Source organism: Mobula birostris, chromosome 20 (genome assembly GCF_030028105.1).
Source record: "Mobula birostris isolate sMobBir1 chromosome 20, sMobBir1.hap1, whole genome shotgun sequence".
In the NCBI taxonomy this organism is placed as follows: domain Eukaryota; kingdom Metazoa; phylum Chordata; class Chondrichthyes; order Myliobatiformes; family Myliobatidae; genus Mobula; species Mobula birostris.
In genome coordinates this window covers 14,019,392-14,031,420 of record NC_092389.1, presented here as the reverse complement: position 1 = coordinate 14,031,420, position 12,029 = coordinate 14,019,392, and the positions used below count along the sequence as shown (strand labels likewise).

Sequence of the window (12,029 nt, the reverse complement as noted above, 5' to 3'; positions counted from 1 at the left end):
GGTCAAAGGTGACAAGCAGTACTGAGGTAAAAGATTAGCTCAGCCTTATTGAACAATGTGAGTCCTGCGTCTACTTCTTCTGAGTTTATAATATAAAAATATCCTCTTGCTCACCTGCACTGATTTGATTAACATTTTCATGCAATTGGTTTCTAAGGTTGTCATAGCCAGGGATGGTAGTGAGGATAAGCTCTCACTACCTATGAAGTGCTCCAAATGGCATGCGACCCTTAACAGCCTCTGACAACCAAGTCCATCTCTTGGCCTTCACATGTGGCTTAGCTACTAGGCCCGGCAAAACTGTTTCTACTGACAAGAGAAGGGGTAAAGGTGGACCACTGACCCCTCAAAACTAGTTGCTTTGGGCAGGTGGGGCTCGTCAGCCTTGGACAGCAGCACACCTGGGAGAAGGAAAACTCTGATTTTAAACTTCCACTGCCTTGCGGCCAGACCCACCCATGGGAATAGCTTTGGGAGTAAACCCCAAGGAAGAAATCCGGAGCCGGGGTCCCTAAGGCAGTTTGATGTTGTTTACAACTTCACTCTGGCAACCTGTGACGACACTGGTGCCAAGCTGTATTGGTGCTTGCCCTTCCCTTGGACTACATCAGTGACGTGGAGAGGGGGAACCCACTGCATGGGCAACAGCCAGTTCTTCAAATCTTCCTGCCCAGGCTTGCGCCCTGGAGAGGATACAGTCTACCAGAGGCACAAACCCATCATCTCCTGGGACTGACGGCTGCCAACTACTTAATGCAATTAGTCCCTGCATTTAAAGAGCAACTGAAGCAGGGGTGCACCTTATCACCTTAGGGTGGTTCAAAAGAAGTTTGGCATCTGAGGTATTTCCTTTCAAGTTCAGGCCTGAAGTAAATTGGAGGAATTCAGCAGCCATCTCTCACACAGGAAGTTCCCACAAATAGCAAATTGCTTTATTCTGACCTTGGCTGAAAAAAAAGACTGTTGACAAGAAGAGAAAAAGACTAAACTTGTACCAAGGTTTCCAGAAGACTATTAAGGAAAATAGTAACCATGATGTATAGATAGAGTATTTGCTGACCATATTGTTTTCTGATTTGCAAGATGTGACAAGTAATGTGTTTGTAGGGAGACACGGGAGAACTGCAGATGCTGGAATCTGGTGCAAAAAGTAGACTGCTGAGAAACTCAACAAATCAAGCATAATCTTGGAGGAAAAGGGGTGGTCAACATTTTGGGTCAAAACTGAGAGTGTAGAGGTAAGATGGCCAGTATGGAGAAGTGGGAGGTAGGGCTGAGACAAAGGCTGATTGGTGAGAGGTGGAAACAAGAAAGGGGTGAAACAAAAGTGGTGATATATTGCAAAGCTCTGAGGTGTTGCAGTCTCAAGGTGTTGTGGTATCGGGGTGTCCCAGTGAATGACTCGTACGCAAGGGTAACATAAAGTTATCATTAACAGAATGTTATTGCCTTGGGCCTTTGTTGCAAGTGCAGTAGAGCACTTGAGGAACAGAATTCAAAAGTAGAATAATTATACTTCCATTGGAGTATTGGTGAGACCATGTGTTGAGTATTATGTGTGCTATTAATGTTCTTATTTGAGGAACAATGTGAATACATTTGTAGCAGTTTAGTGAATTATCATCTGGAATGGCAAGTTGGCTTAGCTGGAAAGATGGAACATGCTAAGTCTTATCAGAAGAATGAGGAGTCCTGATTTAAACTTGTAAAATTCTGGGAGTGGCCATGGAGAGGTTACCTCTAGTGGGACAATCTGGAACTCAGAGTCACTGCTAAAAAAAAAGGATTCTGCATTTAAAACATCAATGCAATGAAGTTCTTTTCTCTGAAAGGGTTATAAGTTTTGTCAAAGGGCAGTGGTAACAGAGTCTATGAATATTTGTAACGCAAATGTAGATCAATATTTGATAAACGAAGGGAACAAAATTAACTAGGTATAAGTGGGAATGTGGAGCTGAGGTGGAGAAGTTTCAACCTCGATCTCATTAAATAGCAGAAATGGCTTTAGCAGCCAAGTGGCTTGCTCTTGTTCCTAATTTACATTTTTATTTATTTAGAGATACAGCACGGTAACAGGCCGTTCTGGCCCAACAAGCCTGTGCCACCCAAATTACACCCATGTGACGAACTAATCTACAAACCTGTATGTTTTTGGAATGTGGGAGGAAACTGGAGGAAACCCACACCGTCACGTTGAGAACATACAACAGTGGCATTGAGTTTGGGTCGCTGACACTATAATAGCATTACGCTAACTATGACACTGCCATGCCACCCCTAAACATTAAACCAGCCTGAATTTGTTCAAATCATCTTCTTATGTCCACGGACTGTCTATACATGGCCCAGCCAGAACTAGACACATTTTTGCGCCTTGTTGTTGAATTCGGCAAGATCTGCAACAGTACAGGGTTTCTCTAGCGATGGGCATTGCAGGAGATGTTGCATAGTTTGTGGCTCAGTTCCACATTCACAAATTGTCAGGCTGGTTGTATAGCCCCTTAGTGACACCTTTGAACGACCTACACCAGTCCCAAGTCTGTTACGGCATTTCCAGGTTGCCTAGTTGCAATCAGCTCCTGGGGGAAGGCTTTCATCCGGTGGAATTTCCATCGTTGGGGGTTGTTTGAGACTGGCCAGCCGGTCTTTTCACAAGGCAAGGCGGGCTTGTACACTGAGGTCACTACTACTTTGCTCAGCTCTCCAGTTAGAATTTCGATGGGGCCAAGGTAGAAGCATTCACGTCGCGGCCCTGTTTCAACCAATTCTACCACCACCATGTGCAGCAAGAAGTGTATTCAACATTTTTAAAAATTTGTTCAAATGTGTATTGATGAATGAAAGCAAAACTGTATTATTGGTGTATGGAACATTGTTTTGACCAAGGCATAGATGGCTACGGACCATATGTGGGTATTTTTTTTTAATCTATTGAGATACAGCTCAGAACAGCACTTCTGGCCCTTCAAGGTACACTTCCCAGCTATTCCCTGATTTAACTGTAGCCTAATTATGGGACTATTTACAATGACCAACTAACCTTCCAACCGGTACATCTTTGGACTGTGGGATGAAATGAAACTGGAGCACACGGGGCAAATCCACGTGGTCATGCAGGAGGAGGGGACATACAAACTCTGTACAGGCAGTGGCAGGAATTGAACCCAGGTCACAGGTACTGCAAAGCATTATGCTAACCATTATACTACCATGCCACCCCATAGTACTTGTTTAGATAAGCACCATGTTGGCATGGACATGTCAGTCTGAGTGGGCTGTTTCTGTATTGTGTGAGCCTATGACTTAAGGAACATATCTGGTTCATTGTACAGGAAATCTTACTCTAGTCAAATTGTATACATTACTAACTGCTAACTGGAGGAATACAGGTCCTCTCCAGCTTCCCATCTTCTGCTGAGTGGGAACTGCATTTCAAACTTGCAAATTGTTTGGAAACCTCCCTAATCTGGGGACAATCTGGATTGAACTGAACTGGTAAGCATCAAAATACTGAAAATTCAGAAGAAGCATTAATTATAGGCATACAATCCTACTGGAAGTACATTAGGCAACAGGGATTACATACTTGTTAGAATGATTGTAGCTGAATCTTTCAATCATTATATTCACTGCCTTAATTCCCCTCATCTTTCTTTGGTTCTTATTTAGTTATCACCAAACACACTTACTCTATCAAAATACATAGAATATTCAACTGTTGCATGTTATCAAAGTACGGCCTTTGTACGGAGACATGCCATTTGATTGGAGTTTGCCCCTGTCAGTTGAGATGGAGACATATTGAAGGAAACACATCACAGTTCAGAGTGACAGTGTGGTTGGAAGCTCCACTTTGTTTTGGGTGGCAGGGAAAGTCCACCAACTGAAGCAGACTAACTGGTCATCAACTGCTGATAAAGTACCTTTAAAAACAGGCAGGTCTGTGGTCTGAGACACAGCTTCAAGAGAAGAGGAAGGTGAGAGAAGCCCTGGATACACCATCTGTGTGATGGGGTCTAATTAAGGGGCACAGTGTATGCACACTTAGCTGTGCATCTGTACAGCAAATGTCTTTGCATAAAGTCAAATGTACTGTGTCAAGAATTCAGCTTTCTGTTTTCAATTGTGTGGCAGGGTACAATTGTCTGCTACAGTATGCAATGGGAGATAAGAATACACGGAATGCCATTTATACAAGTCAGGGTTCTCATTTATCAGTGAGAAAATGTTCCACTTAAAAATGAATAACTTGATGAAGGAATAGGTGTTGAATATTGATCTAAATCTTTTCATTTTTTTTCACAGATTTTTTGAAAAGAGAGCAGGAATTCTACTTAGTATGTGAAATCCATCATGAATCAAGGGACGATCCTTGTATTAGCTGCTGCTATTTTCATGACAGGTATGAGATTCTATATTTCATCCTTTGTTTTAAATATTTTTTATACTGTTAGGTATTTAGTGTTTCTCTTGAGCTTGTGCACCTTGGACACCAGATGTGCACACAACTGTTGAGCCCAGTTTTAAGGTCAAGGTCTGAGCTTAGCAACCATTGGTTCTACAATTTGGTTCCTCTTTGGGGAAAGACTTGATTCGACACTCAGTCTGGAAAGATTTTAAACCATGCCCCAAAAGACAAATTATTTTACTCTAAAATCATCTAACCTCATCTCCTGAGAGGAGTACCTGATTATCCCTTCAATACGGAGTGTGTTATGGTGAAGTTGCATGCGCCTTACAAACTGATTGCCTGCTAAATGAATACTAGGTATATTGAACTTGTTCCTGTGTTGCCACTGTGAAATGCTGCTTTCCTTTTCTTTCATACAGGTTCCCAAGCTGAACTCAATAGAGAGCAGATTCGAGATGCATTCTGGGATTACATCAGCCAATTGACCAACAATGACCTAAATGAAGGCTCAGAAATCAGCCAACAAGTCAAGTGAGTGTCAGCAATATTAGGAATAGTTACAGAAGTTGTGCTAGCTGGGACACACCTGGACATAGCAGTACATGAAAATATTGACCGAAAGGCTAAAATAGGGCTTTCTCTGCCAGTTTGAGATCAAACAGCAATGAGGCTGGTGTTTGAAATAACAGATGTTGCTTCTGGCACATGCTGAAAGTATCTCAGCAAAGTAATGTTTATTCGTGTAATGAAATCAGATCAATGCATATAGCTATGTGTATAAGCAGGTATACCTTCAGGCATAGGAACAGCTTTATGTGAAGCCAGATGCAGCTACAGTTAAATACAGCCATGGAAAATGTAGATCTAAATAGATCTGCATGCAGGAAGTAGCAGATATCAGATACAAGCCTTCAACCATACCAATGCTGTATCTGATATCTGCCACTTCCTCAACACAGATCTATTTAGGCCAACGTTTCCCATGTCTGTACATGGCAGTAGTTGCATCCTGTCCTGTGTTACTAAAGAACATGTGCAATTAATTCCAAAAGGTATTCTGATCCCAATGTCTTTCTTATTGTAAACCATCCAATCTTCTGCATAGTATGTTTGACAATTGGACTTGCAAGGTGCTCTGTCTAAATGTATCTCTTTCCTGTAACGAGAATAAGAAACAACTATCTCTTCTTTTCCAGTCACCTTATTCAGGATAATCTGCAGGCCGTCAATGACTATGCTGAGGATCTCCGACAGAAGTTGGCTCCTTACACCGATGGTCTTCATGAGAAGATGACAGTAGACATTGAGAGCCTTCGCCAGCAGATAAGAGAACAGCTGGAAGACCTGAGGAAGAAACTTGCTCCCTTTGCTGATGGAGTTCATCGGAAGATCAGCAGGAACATTGAAGAATTTCATCAGAAGTTGACCCCTTTTGCTGAAGACCTGGGCCAACAGCTGCGTAAGAATGCAGCGGACCTTCGGCAGAAGTTGACTCCCTTTACTGAAGAGCTACAGGCCAGATTGGAAGTGAGCACAGAGAACCTGAGGGAAGTCCTGACTCCCTATGCTGAGGAGCTCCAGATGAAGATTGATGAAAACATAGACACCCTCAGGCAGAATGTGGCTGCCAAAGCTGAAGAATTCCGATCCAGGTTTAATGAGAATGTCCAGGAGCTTCGTAATAGCTTGGCCCCCTATGCCAGGGATGTCCAGATCAAGATGAACCAACAAATTGGAGAAATGTCCCAGATGGTTGAACCATATGCCGAGAAGCTCCAGGCAAAAGTCAATGAGCATGTGGATGTTCTGAACCAAAGGCTGAACCCTTACATCGTCGAACTGAAGGCTAAACTTGACGAGAACATGGACCAGAACCTGGGCCCATTCATTGAAAATTTCAACACCAACGTTAACCAGGGAATCGAGGAGTTCCATCAGAACCTGGCTCCCTACACTGAGCAGCTGAAAGAAATCATCAGTCAGAATGTGAAGGAGATGCAGGACAGACTTGTCCTGAATGGAGGTAATGTTCAGCAGGATCTTCAGACACAGCTCACCACCTTATGGGGCAACTTCTGGCAGCATCTGCAGAACTAATTGAGATGTAGAATGTGGCTCTGTCAAACTGTGTGTCAAGACTCAGGGGTCCTCTTGCTGTCTCAAATGGTAATATGCTGAAAGTATTTATTGTTTTTCGACTGAAAAGTATTAAAATCAATTACTGAAATTTTGGAGCGTGAACTATAAAATACCTGCAATAAAGCTTTAATATCTGAGAAGTTTTCCTTGCTTTACTAATGGTCGAAAATAGTTATCACTAGAACTATGTAAATCATACTGCACAAAACAAAGCAATTCATCTAATTCATCCAACCCACTACATCCCATTTTCCCACACGTTTCCCCAATTACTGCAAGTATTTCTGACAAGCATTGGTACAATGCAATTTTTGGGGATACTTATTGAAATCACACCTGCCCTATTCTGCCATATCTTTGATGGAAATCTGCTCCTTCTGCAGCTTGGACAGCCTTCATAAAGTCTTTCGACCATACTTAACATCAGTAATTCAATCAGTGTTTCAAAGATTCTAACATAACTTCAATCCTGTATGTATTATTGAACAGGTCATTTCAGCAGGCCACTGAACCTGCTAACTTCAATGTCTGGAGTGCAAGATCCGTAAGACATAGGAACAGAATTAGGCCATTTGGCACATCAAATCTGCTTCAGCATTCAATCATGGCCGATTTATTTTCCTTCTCACCTGATTCTCCTGCCTTCTCCCTGAAACCTTTGACACAGCTACTAATAAAGAATTGACCTACCTCCACTTTAAATATTCCCAATTACTTGGCCTCCATACCTGCATGTGGTAATGAATTCCACAGATTAACCACCCTATGGCTGAAGATATTCCTCCTCATCTCTGTTCTAAAGGGATGTCCTTCTATTCTGAGTCTGTGCCCTTTGGTTCTAGAGTCTTCGACAATTGGAAACATCCACTTCAGAAGCACTCCCTTTAAGTCTTGCAATATTTGTTAGATTTCAATCAGATTCCCCCGCAATCTTCTGAACTCCAGTGAGTACAGGTCCAAAGCCATCAAACGCTCCTCATAAGTTAGCACTTTCATTCCCAGGATCATTCTTGTGAACCTCCTCAGGACCCTCTCCAACTGCCAGCACATCCTTTTCTAAATACAGGGCCCAAACCCATACATACACACCATATCTGTATACACACTGTCCCACACCACACCAGAACCATGTTTGGGTACCTGATATTATGACCATATGTTCTGTGCAGGTGACTGTGGATCTCTGATTAACACTTACCCATTCATGCCAGCTGCTTATTACAAGCTTGTTGAAAGCCTGAAGATAACTACGATCAGGGACTGGACAGTGGGAACGAGTTTATGCTCAGCGCAAGGAATAAGGTGTCTAGGTGCAATTAAAAGATCAGAGAGTGAGAATCGATGGAATTGGAGCAAGTACAAACAGAGAGTTTAAGGATGCAGATAATCCAGTGGAGCAGAAAAGAAGTCATTTCAAGAGAGACAGATACAGATTCAGATTTATTTATCACATTTGTGTTAACAACGAACACAACCCAAGGGTGTGCTGGGGCAGCCCACCAAGTGTTTCCACACAATTCATCACTAACACCAGTGGCACACAACGTTCCAATAAATAACACAAGGAGCAACGACAGCAAATTAGAAGAGACAATAGCAACAAAACAAACCCCTTTTCTATCCATCTCACCCATTCACACACCCTGACAGGCCTCCAAACCCAGAGTAGTTCACCCTTGGGCCACCAGGCCTTGTCTCTGGATTCTCAGACTCACAGGCATCGGGCCTCCAACTTCAGACTTCACAGGACACTGATCATGGGTTTGACCTTCAAATCTCAACTTACAGACTTGCACAGATTTCTCACCCTGGTGACCCATGTCTTCATGATTCCTACGGACTCCCATGACTATTTTGAGCCCCTACTTCTACCTTCAGGCTTATAACTTTGGTTTTTCCCTCGGTACTTTGCCGGGTTTGACCCTGGAGCTTCTACTTCCACGTCAGTGGAATTTTCCATATCTACTGCTATATCAGAGTCATGGGTTCCCGCCCTAAATACATCATCGATTTTAAGTGATGTTCAGCTTTGAGCACCAGAGAACAGAATAATTCTTCAGGCAAGTTACCCAGAGCCAAGTCCATGACACTAGTAATGACTCAGCCACATGAGTTGAAGGTAGAAAGGGCACAAGCCCATAGTGACGGTTAATTTAAGACTTAGAAGGTCAGATTGGGATTTCTGCAGTCATAAATGTGATCACAGTTTGACGTCTCAACTCACTTGTGCCAAAGCTAAGGACAGAATCAGGCAATAGTATCCTGTTAATTCCCCCAGGCCGTTCTGTTGTAGCCAAACCATTGTGAAGCAGCCTAATCCAAGAGAGAAGGTCCATAACACTCGCCAGTGTAAATCAAGTAGTTTTTCAATATAAAGAGGGTTTCTCCTTCTGTTACCCTTTTGGACAGCGAGTTCGAGACACTTAACACCTTCGAGGTGAAAACCATTTCTCATCTCCCCTCTATGCCACTTGGCTTTTGTTGCTCTTTGAAGAAAAAAAAAGAAAAAAAAAAAATCGGTCCTACCTCTTTACTGTAGATCCTCATAATTTTACACCCCTCAGTCAATTCCCAAAGAAAACAACCCAAGCTTCTCTCCTCAAAGCTGAAATGATCTGGTTCTGTCAAGAGTCTTGAAAGAAGTGGCAAGTGAGAATTGATACAATCGTTTTAATTTTCCAAAGTTTCTTAGATTTGGGAAGGTTACTATTTCTTAGTCACTCATTTCAGTATTGAGCAGACTACACCTCTGTGATTGCTTCATATGTTTACGTCCTTTCTGTGGGACGGTGGTGGAGTGTTATCATTAGTACTCATAGTGTTCTGTTAAATATATTGTCGCGCTCTGGTCGTGGTGGGTGGGGCGGGGGGGCATGTGGTCCTGGCCAGAACTCCTAGCAGCCAGCACTATTTATTGTACTTGTTTAAAATGCTTTCGTGGGATTATAGTGGGATGTTCAAGTTAATTTATTGTTACCTTTCAGCTCGGGTTATTCTAATGTGCGTTTGTGAGTCACCCTGACAGTAACCAGGGTTTGTAATAATCACCTCCCCTGTCTGTGTGTGATTGAGTGGCTTCTCTCCCCGGGCCATAGTGCCTGGTCAGTTTTTCTGCTTGTCGCAATAAAACTGGCAGTTGAGCATTTCTCATCTGTCATCATGGACCGAACGCTCACCTCGCTGGTGTCAGGAGTGGGATTAGAAATTGACGGCGAGATTGAAGAACTACAACGTCAAATAGAACGCCTTAAAATCTGGGGAATAAGTCGAAGGACCGAGTAGTATGCCTCCCCCGCACCCTCAGGCCAGGCTCTCGAAGACGGGACGCAGATCCGGAGGGAGGACTTGGGAACCGAGCATGGTGCTTTTCCAAGGATCCCCGATGGGGCGAGCGTACCCAGGCTCCAAACTCTGGGGCACACAGTGGAGCATATCACCTGCCTCACTCTCAGCCCATGCAGAACCCAAGACGTTACAGCCATGGAAGGACGGGCAATATGGCAGGCACCACTGATGCCCCTGGAACAAGAGGACAACCACATGGCCTCAGGAGTTCACACCACAAGGTCCATCATGAAGCTCCCAGATACAATGGTACCAGCCACTTGGAGCCTTACATGGCACAAGTGAAACTTACGACATGGCACAGCAGATGGAGCCCCACCAAGACGACAGTACACCTTGCCCTGGCGCTGGAGGGGATGCCCTGCGGGCCCTCCTCGACCTAATATCGGCTGAGCAGCGTAACTACAGGGCCCTTATCATGGTGCTGAGATGGTGTTTCGAGCTGAGGCCATTGGAGGAAGCATTGAGGGAAGAACTGGGCAGCAGGCAGAACCATGTGAGAGAAAGCCTGGGGGCACTTGCAGCAGATCTCCACCACTGTGCTTGGCATGGCTACCCCCAGTTCCCTCCTGCAACCCAGAAAGAGTTTGCCCTTCACACCTTTCTAAAGGTGCTGATACCCAAGTGCATTCAGAAGCAAAGCACCAGCAAAGGCAGAGAGGGCTAAACCAATTTTAGCCCCCAAAGTGTTCCAGCATCACCCCGCACACCACGAGCCCAGGCTTCTGTCACCAAGGCAGAGGAGGAAACAGGCAAGCAGGAGCCAGTGAGACAGGTATAACCAGCGCTGTGCAGACCCTGCCATAGGCCACGGAACGATCTCTGCTACCAATGTGGCAAGGCAGGCCACGTGGCCAGGAATTGCCCAGCACCAGCGCCATACCGCAGCCCAGTGCAGCCAATGGGAAATGCCAAGTGGGTGGCAATACTTGAGACTTCCAGCAGAATCCTTCCATTGTTGCCTCTCCGGGTGGGCCATTTGGGTGAAGAGCATGGCTTGTACGTAGACTGCATGGTGGAGGGCATCAGATGCCGTGCATCAGTAGGCACGGAGTCGACCAGCACCATCATCTGCCCCGGAGTCCTCCCCAGCAGGGACCAGCCAATCCTGCCTGCGTGTACAATGATGGCGGTCCAGCTGGCTACGGTCACAGGTGACTGTGCGGCGATGTGAAGAAAGAGGTGGCTGCGCATCGCAGTGGGGAAAAACACAGTGAAGCATGAGGTGTGGCCAGCTGACTTCTAGGAGTCCTGCATAATTGGCTGGACCTGCTGTCCCACTGGGGGGGGAGGGCATGTGTGGATGTGCCAGGGGCAACTCTCTACCTCCGTGCAGAAACCACAGTCTCCGCCAGGGAAGCTCCAGGATGCAGACGCGTTGGGGGCAGCAACAGCCACCATCGATCTCACAGCGGCCCGCGTTAGTGCAGCACAACCCACAGTGGCCCACAGCAAACCAGGGGCAAGTGGCAGCAACCACTATTTGAAGAAGAGAACTCTAAAGATTCAAAATCCGCTAAGACAAAACCCTTATTCTAACACTAATTCCAGTTCCAGATATCCCATAAGGCAAAAATATCCTCTCCCATTTATCCTGTCAAGATCCCTTATATGTTTCAATCAGGCCACCTCTCAGTTTTCTAAAGTGCACACACAAAAGATAACCGGTTCAGTCTTTCCTCATGAAACAACCCACCCATTTCAGATATTGTCTCCACTGAGCAGCTCCTGTCCTTGTTTAATTGAACTATGCACACCATTCCAGATGTGGTCTCACTCATACCCCATGTAACTGAAGAATAATCTGCCCACTAGGGAATGTAACCCCTCTGACAATAAATAATGCTCCATTTTATGAGCTTTCTCAGGTGTATAAGATGATAAGAGGCATTGATCGTGTGGATAGCCAGAGGATTTTCCTCAGGGCTGAAATGACTAGCACGAGGGGCATAGTTTTAAGGTGCTTGGAAGTAGGTACAGAGGGAATGTCAGGGGCAAGTTTTTCCACACAGAGTGGTAGGTGTGTGGAATGCACTCTGTCAGCGACGGTGGTGGAGGCGGATACAATAGGGTGTTTCAAGACACTCTTAGGTACATGGAGCTGAGAGAAATAGCGGGCTATGGTAATCCTAGG

At 44.8% G+C, this 12,029-nt stretch overlaps 1 protein-coding gene across 4 annotated transcripts in view; it reads left to right on the top strand.

Annotated features, from left to right (window-relative positions):
- The window catches only part of LOC140185058 (uncharacterized), a 33,885-nt gene extending 27,225 nt beyond the window's left edge, over nucleotides 1-6,660 (top strand). For 2 of the 4 annotated variants that reach the window (XM_072238287.1, XM_072238288.1), the window contains exons 2-4: nucleotides 4,306-4,402; nucleotides 4,831-4,942; nucleotides 5,608-6,660. In XM_072238287.1, coding sequence (XP_072094388.1) covers nucleotides 4,354-4,402; nucleotides 4,831-4,942; nucleotides 5,608-6,508 — 1,062 coding nt within the window. In that variant the 5' untranslated portion in view covers nucleotides 4,306-4,353 and the 3' untranslated portion in view covers nucleotides 6,509-6,660. Of the gene's footprint in view, nucleotides 1-1,211; nucleotides 1,239-3,820; nucleotides 3,978-4,305; nucleotides 4,403-4,830; nucleotides 4,943-5,607 lie in introns of those variants that run through there. The other 2 variants (XM_072238290.1, XM_072238289.1) reach the window with 2 other exon arrangements.
- Nucleotides 6,661-12,029: the final 5,369 nt, after the last annotated feature.